Source organism: Cheilinus undulatus, linkage group 15, assembly GCF_018320785.1.
Source record: "Cheilinus undulatus linkage group 15, ASM1832078v1, whole genome shotgun sequence".
Classification (NCBI taxonomy): domain Eukaryota; kingdom Metazoa; phylum Chordata; class Actinopteri; order Labriformes; family Labridae; genus Cheilinus; species Cheilinus undulatus.
The window spans coordinates 12,511,028-12,537,934 of NC_054879.1; the positions used below are offsets into that span (position 1 = coordinate 12,511,028).

At 40.1% G+C, this 26,907-nt stretch overlaps 1 protein-coding gene across 9 annotated transcripts in view; it reads right to left on the reverse strand.

Moving 5' to 3' along the window:
- tns1b (tensin 1b) overlaps positions 1-26,907 on the reverse strand; it is a 319,315-nt gene that overhangs the window by 120,762 nt on the left and 171,646 nt on the right. For all 9 annotated transcript variants that reach the window (XM_041806332.1, XM_041806324.1, XM_041806328.1 and 6 more), the window contains one exon: positions 12,461-12,499. In XM_041806332.1, the coding sequence (XP_041662266.1) occupies positions 12,461-12,499 (39 nt within the window). The remainder of the gene's footprint in view (positions 1-12,460; positions 12,500-26,907) is intronic.

The following is a 26,907-nucleotide window of genomic DNA, read 5'->3' on the forward strand; positions in this document are numbered from 1 at the left end:
AAGCTTGTTGCACCCTGATACGCACATTCATGTCACTGCATGAAATGTCTCTGAACTAATTGCATCATATTCAATGAGCCACCATGCACACCTTGGAATGTCAAAGCATGCTGCTTGACTAACCCAGGGAGTATCTTTTGAGCCTTATCTGCTAAGTAAAACTGTATATCAGTTTTTGCTAAAAATGGAGTTCAGCATCCAGGCTCTGACTTCACCACTCCTCACAGGTTAGTTTTCATTCTGAGGAGTGATCAGATAGGATTTTAAACCCACAGTCGGAGCTTGCAGGTGATGGAGTTAAAAGCAAGACTGCACTACTGGTGCAGAGCAGAGCTGTAAGGAGATAAAAGCTTACATAGACCACCAGTTAGGAGGATTTTGGTCTGCTGATTTTGGGTGTTGATGCATGCAAAGTGTCGAACTGCTGCAGCTGAAAATGTCTACCTGAACTATCTTGCAAGTCTGACTCTACTTTTAAAAGATTCATATTTGAGGTTTTAGTGTCTTTATTGGAAAGACAGGAAGAGTCGGATGCTTAGAGTGAGGGAGAGAGAGAGAGTGGAGGTGACATGAAGAAAAGCCCGGCAGCTTGCTTGCAGACAACAGCCTTTGTACACGTACAATGGAGCGAACCACTAAAGGCCTTATTTTGTTTTTGTATGCAAGGTTGCCAAAAAATGGGTTTTAGAATGAAAGATTCTTATGTTATAGTAGTACAGAGAAAAAGAACCAGTATATTTAAAAAACATGTACATCTCTTTTATCAGAGAAGTGGATGGGAGAGGAATTGCTCCATCAAATACTGAAGGCCAACGCCTACACATGCTCGTGACTGCACAGTTACATTGGAAAGGCTAAAGTACTAAGAGCTGTGATTGTGTTTGTACATTTTAGACCACATACAGGAGTTAGCCTGAAATATTTTGGGAGTTAAACAACAGAAATTAACTTGTATTTAGTGCCTCAGACTTCTTTCTTAGTTGCAGTAGTAATGAAACAAGACTTTGACTATCTATTATCCTAACACGCCAGATCAACCGTTTCATGTATCCATTGCATGGATGTATTTCACATACATCTGAGATAGCTCCCATAGGAAGCGTTTGGGAAGGGCAGGACTTTTACAATTCTCAGAGGGTGATTGGAGGAACGTTCTCTCTGTCGCATGCATGACGGGCCAATCAGAGTGACAGGCCAAAATGACGTCCTGCACATGGGCTATCTTGAGCTGGTTTAAATAGCACACACACAAACACACAAACAAAAATGCACACAATCACACTGACACAGCTGTTCCTCTCTCATGCTCCATGCTCCTTCATCTGCAGCGTTCACACACTCATGTCCCACTAATATAAACAGAGCACTGAGGCAGGACGGGCTGTGTATGTTGGTGTGTATCCCAGGGTTAAAGTTAACTTTGGAGTGCGTGGATATTCCCGTTCCCACCCCCTCGGGGCGGATAGCGAAAGGGGGGGCTTGTATAATTCCAGGGATCCCTACAGACCGGAGGAGAGGAGGGTGGACCGTCCTCTGTGTGGGAAAAACCCCTGAGCCCACTGTGACCCTAAAGCACCTCTGACTCCTGTGTGTTTCTCACCCGCCAGTCCTCACTCCTTCTGATACAGACCCCCACTCCCCTCCGCCCACCCTGCTTGCTCTGTTATGTAACACAAAGCCTTTTCCAACATGTGAGAGAGCGGGGAGGAATCTGCCAAGTATTTTTACTCTTTGGCAGCGTGTGAGCATGCAGAGAGGGTCTGCTCAGTCACATCCACAAACTAACACACCTACTCTGTACCGGAGTTGTTTTCTGTCCTAAACTCTAAATATTTTACTGGGCAACTGTGCAAATGCCCCTATATGGTAATAACAGCCAAACATCATGAAAATAACCTTTAAAAAGAAAGAAAGGTATTTTGTAAGAAATCCAGACTACTGTTCTTCATCAGTACTCTCATTCTTGGCTGAACTTTATGCATACAAATGATGAAGTGCTCAGTATATTTTGGAAATATGGCCTTATTAGATGTAACAATAGAGAAGTATGCATGGAATGTATCTAATAACACACAGCTACAAAAAGAAAATGTACATCAGTGTCTTCCACTTGCAATATGAAATAACTTATGGGACTTCTCCTTTACTAATGACGCTTATGAAGGGAAGAACTATAGGCTACGTTCAAGAGATGCCTTTATTGATCAGGAACTGATCCATATCTACTTATTTAATTAAAATACAGGATGTAGACTGGACTGCAGGAGGTCCCAATACACTCCAGAGCTATAACAAGACTCTAAATATAAGGGTGTGATGAGACGCTCAGTTCACGAGACGAGATTTTATGCAATTTTTTAACTCTGATAACAGAATATGACTAGAAAAATGATCTTTATTCAAGATAAATTCATGCCAGCGGTAATTCAGACAGGTTACGGAGGAACAATTGTGCTCCATTTCTCTATGCAACCTGCCTCTATGCAGGTTGTTATCTTGCGTGACATTTTTTCTCGTGATGTTTCAGTCTCACAAGATCTTGTGGCACAAGATCTCGTCACACCCCTAATTTAATACGTATCACTATCAGCTGGTCCCACTCATAGATGATCAGTATCAGCAGCAAATAATATGAGGGAAGCAACCCTGATAAATTATGTTTCATTCATGCATCTGCCCGGTCACAACTGTCTATATCAGGATTTATCAAATGTTTTTACCAAGAGACAGTTTTATCCTTACAGAATGGACTCTCAAACTAGAACCAGATTTAAAAGAAAAAAAAAATCAAAATACCACAAAATTTTTCCCCTCTCACATTTGCTGAATTAAATGATATTCTTGGGGCCCAGATGTGAACTTGTGGGGGGTCTGATGTGAACGTGGGGCCACCAGTCAATGATCAGCATCACTGGTTCCCATCCTGGCGTCCAGCTCATTGGGACAACCACAACTAGTGCATGCTGGCAAACAAGTCGATCACAGTGAGAGGAGGGTTACAGTCCATCCTGTCAGTCCTGTGAATGTTTTCACAAAATTTCACAGTGACCCATGAAAAAGGTGTTCAAATATTTCAATATTGACCAAAGTGGTTGACCCTCCAACCAATATTGCCTTCCCAGAGTCGTGCTGTGAGGAACTAAAAACTTCTTGGTTAGGTTAAAGGGAGAGATTGTGGTCACGGTTAGACGAAACCAACGCTGACTGCTGGCAAGAAGTCCCAAACAGAAAACCACCTAACCAGCCGTCCCATCAGTATGAATGAGGTCCTTGGTGTTTCAGAATTATGTGGATTTTGTTTGTCTGGAAAGAACTGTCCCTTTAGGTTCAGCTGTGTTATTGAAGCTTGGGTGTCACTTAAATCCTCGCTGGGAGAAGTCTCAGCCTGTTTGTGAGCACACTATAGTGCTGTTTGATAGCTTAAATACTCACTAAAATGCAGTGGTTGACAGGTTTTTGGCCTCTTATGCCTAGCATATAGATTGTTTGCAGATGACAGCACAGTTAACACTCAAAATGTGGGGTAGGAAGTGATTTCTGTATAGACACGATCGTAAATGTCAGATTTCTGTGCTTTTTCCAACTGTACCAGCCATACAAATGAGGAAAAAAATAATCTTGAACTACTTAAAGTCCCAGAAGTAGTGACTTGTTAAGGCAAAAAGTTTAAAAATTGCATAGATTAAAGCATTGATTACAAGTCTCCATCTAAAGTCTGGAGGAGTGGAGTGAGACAACGCTCACATGTGGTCCGTTTCCACCAAGCAGTCTAGTTTGGTTCAGTACAGTTTATCACCGTTTGGCACAGTAAACCCTGATTCTGTTAATTTTCCACAGCCAGTGTCCATCCAGCCTCACTTTTTTGTGATGACATAGCTGTCTCTTTTTAGAGATCTGGATCATTTGGCTAAGCTCAGTAATAAGAGCCTTTTTTCAACTCTCTAACTGTTCTTCATTTAGTATCAGTCTTAAAGTAGCAGATCTGTAAAATCAGCCCGTTCGTAAACCACATATCACTCCTCAGTTTCTTGCTAAACTGTAGTTTAAAACTCTGATTATAAAAGCTAACTCATGGGACAGAACAGGCTCAGAGAGGATGGTCAGGCTGGGACTTCTGGGCCTAAACTAAGCTCTACTCTTAACTGATGTCCTTCACTTCCTGCCACCCATCTGATTTGTCATGTATCATCAGGAGCATGTGACTGAAACAACTTATACCTAAGATCTCAATCAGATCTGGTATAATTTTGGGGACAAATCAACCACGATCTGAGCTGATGTGTCTTTATATTGTATTTTCTGACACTAGCGAGGATATATAAAGCTTAGCGTGCAGACTAGCTCATTGTTAGAAAAGGTCAAAGTGAGTGAGACCGGAATTGTTTTGCTTTACTTTATTGCAACACCTCAGTTTGTGGGATGACTCCATAAAAACTAGAGTTTACGAGCCACAGTTCACTCATATAATGCAGCAATGTAAACTGAGAGTGCATGTTATTTCTAACCACATCTCCAAAATTTAAGTGTTTGATTCCCATTGAAAATAAAGTCTTTGTGTGTTTTCTAGAACTTATCTTTCATAAATCCTATGTGGCACTTGCAAAATGATATTTAAAGAAGGTCAGAGACTGCATAAATTGCATGTTTTAGATAGAGGAACAGTAAAGTGATTTTTAACAGGATGCTTTAAGAAAGAGCTGTGGTTTCCTCTCTAGCTTTAGTCATTTAAATCTGCAATTTTCTTGTAAATGTGCATGAAAGTATCCATTATTTCACTGAGTTATGACAAACAGGTCGCAGGTAATTATTGTGTTCGCATAATCATAAATTATATCATAGAAAATAAAAAAATCTATCAAAGTAGCTTCCCCCCTTGGCTTAGTGTATCTTTCTTCATCTTGGGTGGAGGAGACGCCTGCAGAGAGAAAGTAGACCATTATGTCCAGTCTTTCATGGAGCTCCCATAGGCTCTTACGTAATAAATATACATGTCATAATCCCTGATTCTTAAGCATACTTTAGAAACACTAACAAATGACACCATGCTCGATATTGAACGTGTATTTTGTGGTCTAGTTTGCTCCTTCCCAGAGCAGAGGGATCACTCAGAGCGCTGTAACAGGATACTAGGCTGGTGCTTGTGTACACAGAGTAATACGGGGCACATCAGGGAAATATGTGTGGTTCTGAACGCAGCGCTAATTGGACCACATCTAGACCATCTTTGCCCTGCAGTTACTCATTACTCAGCGATGTCCTGGCCCTGTTCCTCCACTGCACAAGCGCTATTAAAAAAAAGCAGCCCGGTGACGTAGGTGTTTGTGGTTTAGGCTATGCAGAGTGTGTTTGAGCATGTGAGCGTATTCTTTCTTCGTCTACCTCACCACATTACCTATACCTCCTCTTCCTCAGCTGACCTTACACAGGCTTTGTGTGTGTGCTGAAGAAAAGCTATTCCCAGCAGTGTTGGCTCAACATGAGGGCATGTTTGAGGAATTCTCCCAGCATGCTTTACAGCAAGCTGAGCATGTCCAAGAGCGAGGGTCTGGTTGGGGGGTACTCATGCTGTCGTCATGGCTGTTGGATGGGATCTTCCATCAACACATCATGAATTAAACTAAACAAGCTGCCAGCTGGATTCACCTGCACATAGAGGCCTTCTTCCAGATTCACTCAGAACTCTGCAGTCAGGAGTTTAGGGAGCTCCACGATACTGTTGCTGCACTACTGTTTTTAAATAAAGCAGTTACGGGGTCCACAGATGATAGAGTGGTTTAAAGCATGCACCATGTGTGCGGGCGGCCTGGGTTCGAATCCGGCCTGTGGCCCTTTGCTGCATGTCTCCCCCTACACATTATTTTAAATTTTACATCATATTTCGACCTTTAAACTCACAATTTTGATGTTCTATCTGATATATTTGCCTTTTAAACAAATTATTTTGTATTTTATCTCAAATTTTGACTTTAAAACTCATTGTTTTGAATTTTACCTCATACTTTGACCTTTAGGGGGCTTTCACACCTGAAAGTCTGGACCTAGGTCCGTGTTTTTGATACATTGTATACATTTGGTTCGGTCTGTCTGGGTTTCACACTGTCATTATTGCAACCAGACTAACGGACTTTACATGACAAACCCACGTGATATCGTCTTCAACTACGTGGTTTGCGTGTCTCTGTAGTTTACATTGATTGGTCATTTGGCCGGCGGGCATCTGACATCAACACGTTCAATAACGCAAGTCTTGAATGTTGTAAACAATGAATGAAATCGTCATTCCTACCAACATATTATTGTTGATTTTCTACTAGCAAAAGCGACAACTTGAAGAGCTGTACATAAGGCTGGTCCGAGTTCATCGTGTGAGTTTTATCATTAGACAGCAACTTTATCGTCGTCGACAGAAAAGGGGAAGAAAGTATGCAATCCTGCGAGCCACTGCAACAGTGACTCAGGAGAGAAGATAGGTTGTAAAACTCTTGAAAAGATGAGCTGTCAATGATGAGGTATAACTTTATCTACATTTTCATGAATTTTTCCGTGCTTGGACATCTCCATTTAACATAATAACGCACACTTCTACTCCTCGCATAACGTAAAGCAGCTACCGTTAGCCCACCCTGTCCAGGCTGCTGGTTAATTTCAGTCTGTGAGTTGTTGTCGGCTCTTCCGCGGCTCATTTTGTTATGGGGAAGGATTTCCTTTGCCGGTAGTCATGTCGTAATTTTCTGTCATTGATACGAAGGTCCGAACCTTTCAATATAATGCTTTCACACTGGGCATGAACCGGACCATGGTTCTGTTTGATCCAGACCGAGACCACCTCTTTTGGTCGGACCAAGGTCCAGCTGTTTGGTCCGGACCATGGTCCAGGGGAGGTTTCACACCTATCATTTTGGTTTGGACCAAACAGTGTAGGTGTGAAAGCCCCCTTAAACTTACAAATTTGATGTCCGATCTGATATATTTGCTTTTAAAAAAATATTATTTAAATTTTTTTTCATATTTTGACTCTTAAAACTCAATATTTTGAATTTTATCTCATATTTTGACCTTTAAACTCACAATTTTGATGTTCTATCTGATATATTTGCCTTTTAATAACATCATTTTAAAGTTTTATTTTCATATTTTGACCCTTAAAACTCCATATTTTGAAGTTTACCTCAAATTTTACTTTTAAACTCACAAATTTGGTTTCATTTTTAAACTCACAAATTTGGTTTCATATCTGATATATTTGCATTTTATAAACGTTATTTAGAATTTTACCTAATATTTTGACCTTTTAAACTCACAATTTTGATTTTCTATCTGATATATTTGCCTTTTAAAAACATTGTTTTGGATTTTATCTCAATTTGACCTTTTAAAACTCCATATTTTGAATTTTATCTTATATTTTGACCTTTAAACTTTCAATTTTGACTTTCTATCTTATATATTTGCCTTTTAAAAGCATTACTTTACATTTTTTTTCATATTTTGACCCCTAAAACTCCATATTTTGAACTTTACCTCATAATTTACCTTTAAACTCACAAATCTAATTTCATATTTGATATATTTGCATTTTATAAACATTATTTTGAATTTTATCTCAATTTGACCTTTTAAACTCCATATTTTGAATTTTATCTTATATTTTGACCTATAAACTAACAATTTTGACTTTCTATCTGATATATTTTCCTTTAATTTTTTTAACTTTTGAACTCATAAGTTAATAAACTATCACCAGTGCTAAAAAAAAAAAAATCTTGTTAAAAAATGAGGTTGACAGTTGAATGTTGACCCTGTTAGACCTGAATTCAGATTTCTGCTCCAATTGAGTTTGACACTCCTGCCATAGTCAATTTAAAATGTTTCCTAAAAGAACGGGCATGGAGGCTCTCTAAGAGGCAAAAGCATCACTACTTACTCTGAGTAGAAACAGCATGCTTTAAAATATTTGATAAAAATTCTTACCTAAATATAGCTTTATCATCTAGTTTTCAACTGCTGTAAGTTTCTGTAGAAATCACCTTTTTTGGTGAAATGACAGGATTATGTAAAGGTGTCTTTATCCAACATTTTTCTCCAGATAATTTAATATATGTTTGACGTAGCATCAGTCTGAGTGTTACAGTAAATCATCTCGGTCTCTGGCAGTGAGTGAAGGAATTCACCAAAAAAGGGTCTGAGGAGAGCTGATGCATGCACTAGAAGGCATGCACATTCGCACGTCCACATTAACACTCAAGCTGTAGCATACACTTCCTGTCACAGAGTCACACAGAGGCGCTATCACTGCTGAACGATGATATGCTGCACAAATATTTACCCATCTATGTGTCACATACACTAATACAAACTGCATGTAGCACAGCAGCTCCACATGTTGACTCAGTGGATGATTACAGGTGCATGAAAGCAGCTTTTGTTTAGTCTATAAGTAGACATTACCACCTTTGACTCTCCATCAGCATCTATGTTATCTGTATGAACATAGCTAGCCTTAACAGCCAGTCACTTTATTTTCTCTCCTTTTCCTTCTTTGTCCTCTCTCCCTGGTGGTAAAGGCACTTAAACGAATGTTTTACACCTCAGCTCGTCAGCTTTTATGAGGCTAATCAGCACCGTTAATGCAGGCAGCACGTCTCAGGGGAGACTCCTGCTGGTGAGCCAGGAAAAGAGGAGATAAAATGGAAGAAGGTGGACTGAGGCCTCTGTTTACTTCTGAGTATGTCCCTGTCTCTTGGTAAAAATCATCTAACAGTTATATTCTTTTCTTTGTACTGACTCACTGAAACTCAGCTACAACTTGACTGTTTTCTTATTGTAGGACTGCAAAACATGTGTGTGAGATTATGGTCCCATACATTTAATTTAAGTTATCTTCGGTTATCTATAGTAGGTTGCACAAGTACATAAGCTATCAAGGTAACAGGTTTAAACCGTTTTTCTGAATGGTGATTTCTAATGCCTTCAGCAAAGACTGAATACAGAAAAGATCTTTTTAAAAATTCCTTCAATTAAGAATTAACAAAGAAAGAGGCAAAGCCTTGGTTAAGGTTGTGGAGACAGCTTAAAATTGGACTGTATTTGTTACAGTGCAAACTGGAAATGAGTATGAATTGATTTGCTACGGTTATTTGCTTCCTCCTTCACTCAGCTCACTTTCATATTGGCCATTGTTTCATTGCAATTGACAAAACACAGTCTGCATGCTCAGCTGTTCTCCTCACAGACAGCAGGATATCAGATGAACATGTTTGATAATTAGGATATGAAATCAGTGTGGCCCCAACATCCTTCCAAGCTGATTAGATTACTACCAACAAACCTAACACCACAGGGAAATGTGGCAGTATCGTCTTTAGACCCATGAAAGAATTAGGACCATGCTTAGGATTGCTAGAAGTGTGGAACTGGGCACAAAACCAGGTGGATGTTCTTGTAATGTGTGACCCCACTGTATTCTAATATGTTCCTGCCACAGCCTCCTGAAAATGTAATTGACCCCCAAAATACACATACTACACCCCCACTGCAATCTGGGTGTGCCATGCTTTGCTTCGACCAACAAGTGAACTCAAACCTAGCACACCTGAAGCATTTCTAGAACAGCTGGAGACTCCAGATCACATGATCACGGGAGAATTACCATTTCACATGGAAACAGTACACTAACAACAGATTATGTTGCCTTTCTTGGATTAATTTGACATTCATTTCACCATTATTCCATGATTTTTTTTTTTTGCTTTCATTATGTGTGAGCACATTAGAAAGGCAAATGGATTATGTTTGCTACAAAGGATGTGTGGTTTCATGTAAAACTCTACTCTGTGAATCACTGCCTGACAGGTGAGCTGTTGCTTGTGCCAAAGGATGAGATGTAATGATGTAGTGATGATTTACTGTCTGCGCATTGTGTTGTATTTTGATGTTGACCAAATGCTTTACACTTTTTCCAGCTGTTTAGATCTATCTGTTCTGCAGATTTATGTGGTTAGACAGCAGCCATACCTGGCCTCTTATCCTTTGTGAATTGAGGAGTCTTTGAATTGAATACTGAACTCCATAAGTTGAACACACAGTAAACCAACATTTCATTTTGGTGGAAGAGTTTCACATATCGAAGGAAAAAAGCTGCTTTTGAAGTGCTTCTGCCTCGAGCAGGCGTGAGCTACATGCAAAGCATTTTGAGAGCCAAGAGCAGGGTGAGGCATCTTTTCTGACAATGTAAGTTTTCTTATTAGTAAGTACACAAAATCAAGGTCCATTTTTATTGAAAAGACACCTCAATTCAAAAAGGACCAATAAGCCACAGGGGTGGACAGAGCGTGAAAGCTCATCTGATCGCAGCGTGGATGCATTCAGCGGAGCCGTACCGTAAGGCCTGTTTCAAACTGTCGCTTTACCGTGACACCCCTTGATTTTAATTATGTTTGCATGTTAACAAGTCAGGGATTTTAGACGACCTGCATGCGCACTGTGCATCATGTGCAGAGAATCTAGAGAATAGAGGGCTTGTCTTTTTTTTCTGCGCGCTACTCTTGGTTAACAGCTGAATAGAGAGGAAAATGATAAAGCTAAAATGCATCTCTCTAAACTTCTACTATCAGTAATTCTTTCACAAAAACAGTATCTCACAGGAAAGATAAACATGGCAAAAGTACACTTTCGGTTTGTTCTTTTCAAAGTAAAACCATGGTTTAGCATTTCTTTAGAGCAGGGGTTCTCAACCTTGGGGTGTCGTGAGACACTGAGAGGGGGTCTCCAGATGCTTTCTTAAAACAAAGAATATTTCAAAATTATTTAAAATTGTATATCTTACCCATTTTTAAGAAATTAGTTACATGTAATATAAAACAGTAATTTGGTGAGATTTATGCAGAAATCGAAGTAATGTTTAAAAAACTTTAAAATGTACGTTTGCTCATGACTATTCTTGACTGTGCATTGCTGTGTTCAACGATGCCTCAACCACCTTCACATACAGTGGGGTCACCGGTCTCTTGCACCTTTATTTTGCAGGTCGTGGGCTGAAAAGGTTGAGATGCAATGCTTTAGAGTAACTCCTTTAATTTCCACAGAAGCATTTTTTTCCCAGCATAGTTCTGCTATAATTGAACCAAGTCACTTGTGGGATGTTTTACTGAGGTAAAACCTTTGAAAATAACAGGGCTTTGACAGCAGGGGGACACAGCCATCATGAGGCACATATACACCTGGCATGAAGGTGGTTACGGTGCGTGCCGGAGCGGACATGCTCTGCAGCTGCACACAGAAAAACACAATGCCAGTCTGATACAGGCATAAGATGGCTGGTGCTTTTTTCTTTATGTGGATTTTGCTCAAAACCTGTTTATCACTGGTCATAACCAAGCTTAATGAACTAGTATTAATGTTAGCGAGTTAGTTTTTGTTTGCTGACCACTACCTTCTGCCTCTTTGAAATAGTCTTGCACAAATATCCTCACTCTTCTGAAAAAAATTATTAATTAATAAATATGAAGCAATTCAATATAAGTCCACAATGACAGAGAAGTAGCAGCTTTAACAGTCTGCAGGTTGACTTAGTGATGTTATTTTGCAACATGTGTGCCATTTATTTGTGCTAACAGGTAGTGTGGTAAATTATTGTACAGTATCTGAAGCGGACCATTTAGAAAGCAGCTCAGCTCAGCTGAGACTCAGACAGCTCAGCCAATGCCACACATCCTAAACAGATGTCTTCATGTAGAAAGCATCCACCACTCAAGCATCTGCAGAGGATAATAACATGTTCTTGCTTGATCACTGCAGCTTTTATGAAAGAAAAACAAGACATTTTGAGAAATATTTTCTCTGTAAGCATATAAAAGCACAGGGGATATTTACTTTGGTTTGTCAAGCACCCAAAACCATTTAAACACACAACATATGAGAAAGAGAGCGAACAAATTATCTCCAAGTCTAACACGGCTTCTGATGCCAATACCAAATAAGGCAACGGAGTAAGTGTGGTTTTTATTGCCCCTGCAAAATCACATCATACCCAGACTTCTTCCCACTTTTTCAAATGTTCTTCAAACCACCAAGACGTCATCATGATGGAGCAGCTTCATGACTCAATCCTCAGCCTAATCGTTTACTGTATCTGAGCCGCAGCAACCGACGTATGAAACATCTTTAAAACATCCTCCTCTTTCTGTAGAAGTTTAAACAAATCAGCCAGAAAACTTCCAAACATTTTAAAGTAAACTCAGGTTTATTTATGGAGCCCAAAATCACAAGTATGTCTCAGGGGGATTCCAGATAATAGCTCATTATCTGCAACAGTACCTGCCTTGTTAGTGTATCAAATAGAGGCTGTTAGTTTCCAGCCCCGTGTGCAGAATTTCTGCACCATGAAGGAGCCGATAATGCCTGCTAAGCACGTACAGCATGGAAGCAATTACTAAAATAAACAAGAGAAGGTGTTACTTACCAGCTCATAGTTTGTAGCTGGAACACAAGATGAAGATACCTAAAAAGAAAAGAAAGATGTCAGTCCAAATGTTAATAGAAGAAATCTTCAACAGCATTTAGTCTGAAACATTCTTGTGTTTCTAATAAAGGGTTAAATGTCCAGGACTACAGTTGCTGCCTATGTCAGGAAAGGATTCCTTCACATTATTTTTTATGTTTTTTTGTGTAATTCCTTGAGAAAAGGAAAAGTAAATTACACAGAGTTAATTAAAAGCAATTTAGGGATACTTTGAGGTAAGCAGATAATCTAGCCACAAAAAAAAAAAAAGAAAAAAAACATCTAGGTTGTGAGCACTGCCAGTACTAAAAGCAACAGCTGTGGATACAGGCCCATATGGTATGTTCATCATACACCATGCCTTATAAGATGCATCATGGTACACTTGTGCATTTTGCTGACGTGTACAGCCCCTATAACCGGATGGGAAAAATAAACCAAACAACAGAAAAATGCTTGATGACAGATGCATTGACAGAGTCTCAATTGCAGTGAATCGATTCTTTAGTCCCCCAGACAACAACATTTCTACCATCTGTAGGCAGATACTCAGAGACAAGTCCCTGATACATTTCTGCTTCCTTCCTACTTTGTATAGAAAAATGCTCTGAAAATAGCAGGTGAATGCAATAGGGCTCTCTGATGATTTGCAATGAGCTTAACACTAGTAGTATGGCTAAGCTCACGGTGCTTCCTGCAGGACGGTCAGAAGAGAGAAGATGGGGATGCAGAAAGAGGGACAAGAGAAACAACAAAACAAATGGAAGACAAATTCATGGCCTTCTTGGCTATAAATTGATCTTCCATTTTTAGGATATATCTATACTTTGAGTATTGGTGGTAGAAATACGTGAAGAATTAGCAATAACAATCAACATCCATCCATCTTTTATCTACACTGCTTATCCCATTTAAGAGAGGTGGAAGCCAATCCCAGCTGACACTGGGTGAGAGGCGTAACACATCCTGAGTTGGTCACTAGCTAATCACAGGACTGACATGTAAAGACAAACAACCAGACACTCACAGGATCACAACTATGGGCAATTTAGAGTCACCAAGTGACCTAATGAGCATGTTTATGGCCAGTGGGAAGAAGCTGGAGTACCTGTGCATGTGAACTCTGCACAGAGAGGCCCATCTGACAGGGATTCATTGAGCCTTCACAATAGTGCTTACTCTTGTAATTGTGCAGCTCCTAAATCCCACCAAACAACTGGGTACAAACATGAATACCTTTTGGTTAATATCTTTTGATCTTTTAATGTCACAATATACTGTTAAAGTGCTTGTTTTTGCCATTTGATGGTACCTACTGAGTCATACACATTACAGGATGAACTGTTTCAGACCTTTCAGGCTAAGACAAAGGCGACTTCTGAAACCACAAACTTTAAGAATTCTCTTCAGAGCCATCACACTTCACTGACAGAGGCAGTAAGTTCACCTTACAGAGTGCTTGTCTACCAGTTCATCGAGTTTCTTAATGTTGTTTAGCTTTACTCAAATACCAGCACCATTTAAGTTACAAGAGGCTGTTTGTTAGTATTAGGTGATGATGAGTAACCATTCAACATTTGCCAAAGCCATATAAATGCAAACATTTTAATGCATCCTGAAAATTTTGCTTTTTGAGCAGTACTTCTTTTATTAAAAGGCTAATGACAGAACGTCAGTGCTGCAATAACCAGGCAGAAAGCTTTATTTTTCATCCTACCTATTAGACCCCTGATCTTATTTTGTAAGATCACACAACTGTGTTATCAGCTGAAGTCAGTTCGTGGTGGGATCGCTCCAACAGAACTCATGATCTGTCATTCCCCGGGCTAATCCAATTATCATCCGACAGTTTCCATGATCATTCCGTGAGCAAGGAGCAGGAGCATGGGGACTGTGGCTGATAAACAGGAAACCTATAATGATAATGGCCTCTAACTGTAGATTCAAATGAAGTGCTCCCAGACAAAGATGGCCGCTTGATGAGGGTGAAGACTAACAAGATGTCACTGCTGACGTTTCTTTCCTGTGGAGGTCTGTTTTCTGTCCCTTTGTTCCTGTTTCAGCATCATTTTTCTTACACTGGCCAAAGGAAAAAGTCCCTGCTAATTTAATTTCCTCCAGTTAGCACCCCCATCTTCTTGGTGGATAATTTACAGATGGTAAACATTAGCACGGGACAGCTTTCCAGTAGGCTTCTGACTTGTTTGTACCCTTAATCTGCCTTCTTTCTATCACAGAACTGTGCCTGCTTTAGCTTTGAAAGATTAGGCCTCCGGTTATCTGAACTGCTGACCTCAGAGAGCACCTTTCATCTTTGCTACCGCTCCACCACTCTCCTTATCCATGCCTAATTGTGTCATTGCAGGAACACAAGCCCTCTGCTCTGTATGGGGTCTGCTTTGTGTTACTGTTGAAGGAAGCAAGACGCTCTTAGTCTGCCCGCAAAAATACATCCCACTCTGGCCTTCTTTACCACGTCTTTCCATCCTTAAACTTCATTCTTATTTATGCAGCTTTACAGAAAGTTATTGGACTGTGACTGGAGGCTGACGCAGACTCGTGCAAAACTTTGAGGATTAGCATGAGATGCTAGGATGCCAGGACTTTCTTTGTCAGCAAATGCTGTCTAAAAAAGTTGTCATTTTATACCTTTATTTTTTCAAAATAAAGTACATACCAAAAGGCTATGCATTTCTTAAATATAGCCTAACTAAAGATAAATTTACAAAGCATAAATCTTTTTTCTGCCATTCTCTTACAATAGCTTATAAAAACAGGAGTTATTTCCAAGATGTATTTGGCGTTGTCTCCTCTTGAATCCAAGATAAACAGTTTGTCCTTTCACTGCAAAAATGACATTCCTTTTAGTTTAGTAGGACTTGTAGTCTCTTCGGAAGCCAGCAAACCCAAATAGCATACTGCAAGTTGAGCAACATGTATGTGAGGCAACAGTAGCGCTAAAACAAAGTAGTCTGCCTGTGGAAAGGCAGATGAAAACATCTCAATATAGCAAACGTTGACTTTTTTAAAAACTTTTTCTTATGTTGGCTAAAATATGGGGTGTCAGCAACACCATCTATGTAGCTATATAAGCCTATCTTCATGCTGGCATTCCCAAAAGTCTATGCATAAAGGGGCCACACTGACCAGCACTTCCTGTGGCTAACATACGTATTTATAAGAACCCCTTGATTCCAAAACACAACTGCGCTGTCAGACGCGCATCAAAAACATCACCCCAATTATTTTTTATGAACAAATTCACACTGGCGGTGGCCAGGTGCAAGAGGACGCGTCACGCCGTGGCATTTTAGGCCACACCTCTCTGGTAGTGGCTGGCTGGAAGCGTTTCCACAAGAGAACAGCTGTTTTGTCCATCTGCCATAGTGGCAGCGCTGTCTGAAAGCACAAAAAACAGAAATTTAGCACCATCTTTTGTTCAAGATGTAGAATAAACAGAAGGCCTCGGCTGCTGGTGAAATACCACTGTTTCTACAGTTTTTTACTTACAGGAAGGTAATCCCCAAGGTGGCATTCAGCTCTGGTATCAAGCACCTGGCCATGTATTGGCTGGTGGAAGTTTAACTGTTGACGCGCTGCTGTCACTGTGTGTAAAGGACGGCAACTGAAGTGCATCAAATGACATGCTGGTGCATTATGGGCTTTAGAGCCTCATTTCAACTAGAACAGATGCTTTTGTGAGGTATCCAGTGGCCAGATATTACAAAGTACTGACAGTACAGTCGAGCGTCAAGAAAATGGGCTGTTGGGGGATTTTCCTAGAATTGTCAGGGGCTGACCATACCACCCACTTTGTCTTGATCTTGTACTGCCAAAGTCTAATAATTTCATCCTTGAATCAGGATGGTCATTTGTGCAAAGTTTGATGTAAATTCCTCAAAGCATTCTTGAGATATCTCATCCACAAGCAAGGTATGCACATGAGCTTTTTTAACTAGACCTCCTTTAACTAGAGTGGACATTCAAGTTTGAGGAAAAAACATCGAAATGTTAGGGAGATATCAGTTCAGAAAATGGCCCGGACAGAAAAGGGGGCAACCTTGCCTCAGTGATTGCTAGTGCAGAGGCATAAAAATACCAAACAATTCCTTAGAACTAATTTTTGGTCATTTGCACTTTTTTGTGTTTTACTTATATCTGACATTCAGCATGCATTGAATGGAATAAACTAAAACTTCAAATACTACTCAAGCTAATTCATTGTATGAAAATATGCAGTTTTGGACACAGCTACTTCATATTACAGTCACATCACAGTACATACTGTATACTGTGTTAAACGTAAGTATGTAGGAGGTAATTCAGAATATAGCCAAAGCCCCTCTGGTAACAAGGAATGTTAACTCTAAACAGGAAGTGACCTTTATCTGATGACATATTTTGTCCCTTTTTGCAGCAGAAGCTGCTGATACACTGATGTGAAAAGAGGCAGAGCCAATATCTCTGGACATTCTGTGATTCATTATTAAACAAAAGTAAGTTCAGGGTCTACAACCATGCACCGATAGCCATTTGGATTTAAATCAGGACCACAATGACTCGGATGGCTGAGAACCTTCTCAGACATCATTTTAGAAGTTTTATGCGATCAAAATGCTCCTCAGTGGCTGCTTTCTGTCACAGCTGTCCAACACCTCCTATGTCTCAACAACCTAACTTGAATGATTGCATCGGCAAAGAATGCGTCTCTGTTTTCTGAGAATTTCATCTGGCATGGTGTCTGGAGTTTACAGGATACTGTATCTCTGTCTGGCTCAAATCACCTCCATTGTGAGTTATTCTAACCCTCCAGTAACCCCCCACAACATTCCCACAAACCCCCTTCCTACACCAGCATCCTTATCACGTTTGGCACAATGACATGCTGAGGCCCCCTGCTCCCCCAAGATATGCCCCCATACCCTCCTTACTCCCCAGGCCTGGTCAGTGTTTTCACCTGCAGACTCAGAGCTGCTGACAACCAGTCCACCTGCAGCCTCAAATCTTTGAGTGTGTTTGCATGCAAAACCAGAAGCTGCATATAGCATAACCAGACCTTAAAGGTATGGGTCTTTTTCTTGCTAAAGGACTTCCTAGTACAGCATAATGTTTTATGTTTTAAGTCAGGGTTCCATATTAAGGGGAAAATACATTATCGGCATGTATGTAATGTTAAAAAAATCATCAAAAGTTTTGTTTTTCTGATTGGCCCGTAAAGATGTGACACACAGAAAGTTTATCCAATCACCCTCTAAGTTTCTTTTCAAAGGCTCTGCCCTTTCCCAAACGATGTCTATGGGAGGTTTTTAAGATGGATGAGTGAAACAAATCCATCTGGCATATCAGGTTAGTTTATGACAATATGAGGCAGAAAAGCTGTTAAAGAGGCACTACTGGCCTGTTTGCTTGTGAACATTTTGTGCAGTCACCTGTTATTCAACTGCCCAAACCATGTCATTAATGCAATAAGACATAGATATGTCTGGACAGCAGTTGAAGGAGTACCAGGTCTTTTTCAAAGGTTTAAAACTTGTCATCCACTGCCTTCTGGGATAAACCTTCATAGTGGGCTCCTTTCTTCATCTTTCATCTTGTAGTTGTACCTTGTGTTCAAACACCAGTCACAGAAAAGTCCCAGAGTTGTTTGGTTCTGGTGATTTTTCCTCTTCAGGCATCGTTCATTTAAGTGAATGAATATGGTAGAAGAACCAACTGTTCCCTTGACTAGACAGCCTTTCATTCAAAGATTCAGATAGATTACCTGATGCAGTGTGGGGAAATTATGGGAAACTTAATTAAGACATCGAATTTTCTTTTAGGACAGCAGTCCTGAACACAAGACAGAAAACACGACACAAAGAGCATCTTCATGAACACATCTCTGAATATGAAAGACTTTAGTGTCTGACATTTAGCTGAATGCCATGTCTAACTGAATTCATATGTTTTATTTGTGCTTAACAAAGTTAATTGTGTCTCAGATAAAATGAGCTCTAAGTAAGCTGATGACGCCAGCATAATCAACGTCTGATCTAAAGGTCGGTCAGATAGAGCGGGTAGGTAGTCTGCCCACATCAGAATAGCTCACATTCTCAATCATGCTAAGTAGTTGCTTCTGAACTTGTTGCTTGGGAGGAACTTTGAACCACTTCAGTCCCAACCAGGATCTCCCACAAACCACAGGAAATAATTATCTAAAGGTAGGGAGCATGTAAATGCTTAGCAGTTACCTAGACACTTGTTAGGCAATGGGATACCACCAGGTGCAAGGATACTCAATGCATACTGAAGGAAAGCATTGATTGAAAACACTCACATGCTTCCACTAAGGATTTTGAATTACCAGTGACTTGACTTAAGCCATGGTAGTACTATAGCTCTAAAGATCAAGACCACAACTTTGAAAATATCAGATTAATTTCCATAAAAGTTGGTTATGACATGCAGTTCTTGGTAGCTCTAGGTTTTTTTGTCCCATTCAAAAGTACAAACAACTCTGCCGTCAGGGTCTACCATGAAATGATATAGAGAAATGTACATTTTGGTCAAGATAACTTATTTCTAGTTATTTATTTAACAAGAAAAACGTCCTTCCTTCCTTGTTCCTCACCCATTTCAACCTGAGCAACATAAAAGAAAACTAGAACTGAAGGAAGGAGGAGAAAATAGTAATCAATCAGTAGTAATCAGTGTGTTCAGGCTGGTGGTATAATAATGTGGGGGCCCCAGGGTTGCCGCTTTTTAAGCACACTTTGGGCCCCTTAGTGCCATCTGAGCACCGTGTAAATGCCACAGCCTACCTGGGTATTGTTGCTGACCACAGTGTACCCATCCTATGACGGCTACTTCCAGCAGGATAATGTACCGTTTCACAAAAATCTGATCATCTCAAACTGGTTTCTTGAACATGACAATGATATCTCTGTACTCCAATGGCCTCCACAGTCACCAGATCTCAATCCAACAGAGCAACGTTGGGATGGGGTGGAACAGGAGATTTGCATCATGGATGTGCAGCCACAGTGGACCAAAATATCTGAGGAATGTTTCCAACACCTTGTTAAATCTATGCCTCAAAAAATTAAGGCAGTTCCCCAAGTGTACCTAATAAAGTGGCTGGGGAGTGTATGTTTTGACATAAAACACCTGATGCAGGTTCTGGTGTAAGACTTAGTACTTTCGGTCAAAACAAAACTACTTTCTATCCACCTAAAATGTTCCTTATCTAAAATGTCACCATTTTACCACAATCAACTAAAACCAAAAACCTGCTAAATATCAGAATAGAAGCAGCATACCAAGCTCATTGCTACGCTGTTCTTGCATTAAGCTCTAAGGAATAGCATTAACCTCACACATTCAAGTAAAACGGGAACAGAAAGTGCAGCTTTTTTCAAGTCTGTCTTAATTTAATGCTCTCATGCTATGCCTTTTATGTTGGTGTATATTTAAGCTATCACAAGACTGGATCAGAACATACCACCGGCCAAAAGGACTGTACTTAAATGTATATTTTTACATCTGAATTGAGCACGGAAATGACCCATTAGGAGCAAAGGCAATGGACTCACTGTAACCTATTGCCACTGAATCACGTTTGTGTTGTGATGGAAACCGACACAAAGCCTTTGTCCGTGCTCTGCGGTGCGTGGGGACGGGGCCTGGAGAGAGTGTCTGTTGATGCTATCGGGAGTATTCAAATGAGTGTAATATAATAAAGAATAATTGTGTTGATGCATTCCGTACGTGCTTGTGTTAACTGCATTAAACAAGGGCCCATTTCCTGCAGACAAAAGTCCATGTCAGACGTCTCTGGCTTGCAGGACAGCGTTCGCATGCAGTCAGCTCCCTGCTCGCAACTGACACACTCCAGACTCAGTCCTGTTACGTAACTGATGTCAGGCTCCCAGGTTTTATTATGGTAATTCGCCTCTGTAATGACGTGAGCAGTGTGGAGCCTTAGATAAACGATGAATTCAATCATTCCTCTGCCAAACATCAACAGTAAAACTTCTGCTATGCCTGTCTTTAAATCTCAGCCTCTTTGCAGGAAAATCAGAGGGATAAATCGAGGCACATCCAAAGTACTGAAATGATTGCCATGCAGGTAAGCTTGTTTCCAGCGTAGAAAGAAACATGGAGCCAAAGAAAAAACGTTCCCCGGCCCGCTGTGCTGGCGTATAAACACACGGCTGCCCCAAGTGCTTTTATGTTTATCCAGCTCCTTGCATCTGGCACATCCCAGCAGAACTATTCACTGTGCAAATTCAATTTGTGAAGCGTAACCTGTAACAGAAGGCCTCTCTGCCGCCGTGATGCTGGAGTGTGCCAGAGTGCAGGTTTGACTGGACTTAACTGGGATATTGTTAAAGCATGAGGGAATGATGGGAAAGCTCAGGCCCAAGCGCCTGTGCCCGAACACTTTGTGCTTATCTGCTTCTCTATCATAAACCACTTATTTACAACAATTTTACAGTCATTCAGAGTAATCTGTATCCTTGACCAACCCATTGCTGCCCATCCTTTTTCTTCCTGTCTCTGTGAAAGTTACAGCATCTGATTTTTCTCCAGGGAAAGTTGAGTAAAAATCTCTGATTTATTGAAGTGACTGGGCTGCAGGACATGAGCACGACTAAACAGCAGTCTCCAAACACTGTTCCCTGTCTAAGTGCTTCTGATTTATGTTTCAGGGATTCAGAGCCCCTTCAGGAGTGGCAGAGCATGTGTAAGTCCCAAAAACCCACAGCATCAGTGCATGCAGGCTGCAGGTTTTACCATGACTAGGCACTGTGTGCCCTATCCCGCTGTATTTGTTTGCACAGCCCAGCACAGAGCAGCTGAATTCACAAGATCATACAAAAATAAAGAGAAGTACATACAAACAGCATGTTAATTTGCCTTTTTGTGGTTAATATGTTGGTCTTTCCTCTCTGTTTTGACATACTGAGATATAGTGGAATATAGTCCTGGCATACGACAAGGACAGACCACTGAGCACTCGAATAGGAGCGCTGACTTGTGATGCTCAGATGCATCAGTTTAACATCAGTATCAGGTGATACCAGCCTTGATGACAAATATTGGCCATTGGCAAAAAATGTGGCAAAAGCAGACGTCAGTAGCCAGTGTTCATCTGTTATGTCCATACAATGTAAATCTGGCATTTGATATACCTTACTACTGTCAAGGAAGAGATGTTTCACCTGTCTGACGAACTCAAACAACCAGGAGAAAATGTTAGCATTGTACGTGTCTTTCACCAAAACAAATAATACAAATATCCATGGGAGATGGAGCTGTCATACACCAGTGGGAATAAAAAAAAAACTTCTACAACCACTACATATTCAAACGTGTACAGTATCGCACAAGCAAACAGTAAGTTTGCCATTCTGCCACACTTATAAACCCAATTTCCCTGCATGATGTGATTTTCTCATTTACGTATTTCTTGTCTGTGCTTTGTTGGTAAGCTAGCCACGAGCTAAAGAGGACCCGTTGGTCTGAAAGTATTTGTTACATGTCCATCTAAGAATTTAAAATAATGGCTTGTATAGGAAAATATAAAGAAAATGGAAACAAGTGTTAAACATTTGCTCAAAACTGCCTTGCATTTCAAAATGTATTTTTTAAATATGTAAACAAAAATCAAATAATGACTCGTGTTTCATTATTCAAAATCTATTTCAGGAGTATAAATCCAACGATCAAACAATACTCGCACAGAAATGACGTTTTCTGCAAAGATTTCCATGGGAGGCCACCAGACCATAATTACCAAAATCATTTTTTTATGTTTCTGCAATGGTTAATACACCAATATGTAGAAGCTCATAAACCAAAATGATATTTTTAATGCTAAAATATAATTATTATTGTTATCCATGAATTTTCAAATTTACTGATTTACAAAAAACCTGAAAAAATAGTAAAGCACAATAATATTTCTTGATTAATATTTAAAATTACAGTTATTTACTTGCATTCCTGAACAGAAAAAAATAGTTTTAGTGGTTGAATGTTATGCTTGATTAATTTCTCACTTTTCAGAGAAGCCCAGTGAGCCGGCTCAAATTTGGGTATAAAAAGATGAATTCAGTTTGAAATTCCTCATTCCTGTTCAAAATGGTAAAACGTTGAGAGCTCACATTAAAGCACTTCATGATGCTGGATGGTCTCTGAGACAAATATGACAGGTGGTCTCATAAATTTGTTAAGCACTGTATATATATATATATATATATACATATATATATTTTTTAGATTTTTTCAAATGGTACATTTTACCCATTTTTATAGAAAATATCTGCATAAAATTAGTAAAATAAAAACATGGTCATTTGTTGAGATTTAAGCTCTAATCAAAGTAATTGTTTAAAAAATCCTTAAACTGTGAATCTGCACATGACCACTCTTGAATATTTATGGCAGTGTTCAACTATGCTTCAACCACCCTCAGGTAAAATGGGGGTCCCCTGTTTCTGGCACCTTTATTTTTGGGGTGGCCGGCTGTCAGAAACGAAAAATAAATTAGTAACCAACTACTTGGATTATATCCCTAGTCATTTATTGTGGAAATGTACCACATTCTATAAATCAAGCTCTCTAAATGTTTGAGATTTAAAGTTTGTTCAGCTGAATATTGATTTTAAGTAATCTATGATGGTTTTTTTTTATTGCTGGTTAAGTTTAAGAGTCTGGGGGTAAATATGGTCATGCATTTAGGTTGCGTCCCATGTTCACAGGTGGTCCGGGTTCAAGTCTGGCCTGTGGCTCCAATCCTGCATGTCTCTTCCCCACTTTCTCATCCCTGTTTCTGGCTCTAACCACTGTAATCCTCTAAAAAATAAATTCAGAAAAAGCCCAAAAATATATCTTAAAAAAAGGTTTAAGAATTTGTAGATGTCCTTTTAGGAGAGTATTTGAGAAACACATAAGGTAAAATGTTGTTTAAGTGATTTCTTCATGTGGAGGTTAAGTTTAAACATCAGCATGAGCATGTTGAAGTTGAGTTGAGTTGTTGGACCTGTAATTCTTATTCCCAAGTTTTGACTCTATTCTTAAAATGAAAACAACAAAATCTTTGGTCTTTTTTACCCAACATGTCCTCTTTGGACTAGTGATACCACGAAACATCCCACCCATTAAGAGCAGAAATCTTACTGATTACTTTACAATAATAAACATTACTTAAAAATAGCTTTTTGAGGCCTACACCATGAGTTTGCACATTTGTGCATGCTTCTGCACTTGTGTACTGTAATACTTAGACTGACATCACTGCAGTAGCAAATAACAACAGAGATTAAACTGTTTCAGTTCATCTAAAGGTCAAGATTAAAAAAAAAACTCATGTTTTTCTTCTGTTAATTTGAGCTGCAGAGGTATCTGACAGCCTCTCCATGTCCCTGCCATGTTTCTTCTCCACGGCTGTGGCTTAAAGCAGCCCCTCGGCCGACCTGACCGCCTGTTCATGCTCACCCCTGCTCTGCTGGATGGGACTGACGGCACGCAGAGGAGGAGAAGCTATGGCTTGTTTCTTTTGTTCCACAGTTACAGCGGGGGTCACGTTCCCTTCCCAAGCCCTTTCAGCTAAGAGCCGGTATTTACCAGCACGCTAATTTACACATTTAGCATGGATCTCACTGTCTGGCACCGAGCCAAGCGGCGGAGGATCATGAGGAGGGGACGGCGGGCGTGGGCGAGAGATGAAGAAAGCCATGAAGAATCAGAGATGAGGAGGGGGTGAGAGTTTCTTTCTTACAGAGCTGGTTGGATTTCCACTATGCTGTGCTTTTTTTTTTTCTCCAACTGCAAGTCATCCTGCACTAGAGCAACTCTGACATTTAGGCTAATTTGCTTGTTTGCTGTCTTTCGCAGACACAGATGAGAAGATCAATAACCTTTTCTTTGAGTGCTTGTACAGCACAAATGTGTCGGTGGTGTTTTGTTTAGCTTAGCTACAGGACAAGAAGCAGGGGAAAACTTCTGACATCTGTGAAAAAATGAAGGATGGTCTCTTCCAATTTTGTATCTTAGTGACAATGTTAAGATGAAAACACTTCTCTGCATGATGTCATTGAACATCTGCTCACTCGCAGGGGATGTTAGTAACAAGAAAAGCGTTGTAGGAATGACTGTAAGCCAAAGAGAGTGAGGTCAGTCCGGGAAAGAATGAAAGATCTGCCTCCAGTTAGATTTAGAACATGCTGTTTTAAAAGAGATGTGTATTATACGGTGACTTGTTTTTGTTGCATAATCAAAAGTTCGGTCATCTTCATATTTGGACATTGAGATAAAGGGTTCATTAAGGTTTCTTCACTTTCTGTTGATGAATTTGCACACATTTCCCATTTTTCTCTATACACCACAAGATCTCTCCTAGTTCACTGGTGAATCCATGGAGGTTTCAAGTTAAATGCTGAGGTCAGACTACACATTATAAGCACAATTACAGCCCAATCAAGCATTATGGTTTATGGACTAAATCTATCAGGCCCAACGCTATTTCTATGGCTTTGGGGTTCCAGCAAACTACGGCCAGAGCCATTATCCAGAAATGGGGAAAACTTAGAACACTGGTGAACTTTGCCAGGAGTTGTCGGCCTACTAAAATTACTCCAAATGCCCATCAACAACTCATCCTAGGGGTCATAAAAGAACCCCGAACAACATCTGAAGACCTGCAGGCCTCACTTGACTCAGTTAAAGCCAATATTCAGAATTCAACAAGAAAGAGACTGGGCAAAAATTGCCTACATGGGAGAGTTCCAAGGCCAAAACCACCACTGACCAAAGAGAACAGAAAGGCTCATGTCATTTTTGACAAAAAACACCTTGCTGATTCCCAAGACTTTTAGGAAAATATCCTGTTGACTGACAAAACTAAGTTATCCCAAGGTGTCACCAGACCAGACAGGATATATAATAAATCCAGCACATTCTGGGTCTTCCCCAAGGTCTCCTCCTAGCTGTACATGCCTGGAAACCCTCCAAAAGGAGGTGTCCAGATGGCATCCTGAATAATACCTGAACCACCTCAACTGGCTCCTTTCAATGCAAAGGAGTAGCGGCTCTACTTTGAGTTCTTTCCAGATGTCAAACCTCCTCAGCCTATCTCTAAGGCTGAGCCCAGCCACCCTTTGGAGATAACTCATTTTGGCCACTTGTATCCACAATCTCATTCTTTCGGTCATTACACAGAGTTCATGGCCATAGGTGAGGTAGCCCCCTCTTCACCACAACGGTCAGGCACAACTCCTGCAGTAGTCAATCTCACACTCTCTTTTAACTTCACTCGTGAACAAGACCCCAAGATACTTGAACCCCTTCACCTGAGGCAGAAACTCCCTATTCCAAGTTCCCTGAAAGGACAAACACAGCATTTCATCAAAAGAACAACATACCAACAGTCAAACATGGTGGTGGCAGTGTGATGGTCTGGGACTGCTTTGCTGCTTCATGACATGGACCACTTGCCATAACTGATAGGACCATGAATTCTGCTCTCTACCAGAAAATCCTGAAGGAAAATGTCTGGCCATCAGTTTATGATTTGCGCTCAAGCGCACTTGGGTTATACATCAAGACAATTATCTGAAACACACCAGCAATTTCATCAAAAAAGGTTTTGGAGTTGCCTAGTCAAAGTCTGGACTCAAATCTGATTGAGATTGAGTGGTGTGACCTTAAACAGGCCATTCATGCTGGAAAACCCTCCAGCGTGGCTGAATTTAAAAAAATTCTGCAAAGAAGAGTTGGTCAACATTCCTCTACAGTGATGTGAAAGACTGATTGCCAGTTATTGCAAATGCTTGCTTGAAGTTGTTGCTGTCAAGGGTGGCACAACCAGTTATTAGGTTTAGGGGCCAGTTTCATTTTTGCACAGGGCCTGATAGGTTTGGATGGTTTTTTCCTCTTTACCTCCGCCAAGGAAGTTATGTGATCAGCAGGGTTTGTTAGTTTGTTAGTTAGTTTGTTTGTTAGCAACATAACTCAAAAAAGTTATGGATGGATTTTCATGAAATTTTCAGGAAATGTCAGAAATGTCATAAGGAAGAACTGATTTGATTTTGGGAGTGATCCGGATCACCGTCTGGATTCAGGAATTTTTTTAAGGATTCTGTACTATTGGGAGATAGGGCTAATGGCGGAGGTCTGCGCTCTCCGAGTGCTTTTCTAGTTTATAAATGAAATCATCTTTTAAAAATTGCATTTTGTATTTACTTGGTTTATCATTGTCAAATAATGAAAAATGTTTGATCAACTGAAACATTTAAGTGTGACAAATATGAAAAAAAAAAAAAAAAAAGAACAAAACAAAACAAAAAAAAAAAACTTGGAAGAGGGAACATTTTCACAGCACATAAGGGGAGGATGTTCAAAAGTCCCAACAAGTTTGTGTAACT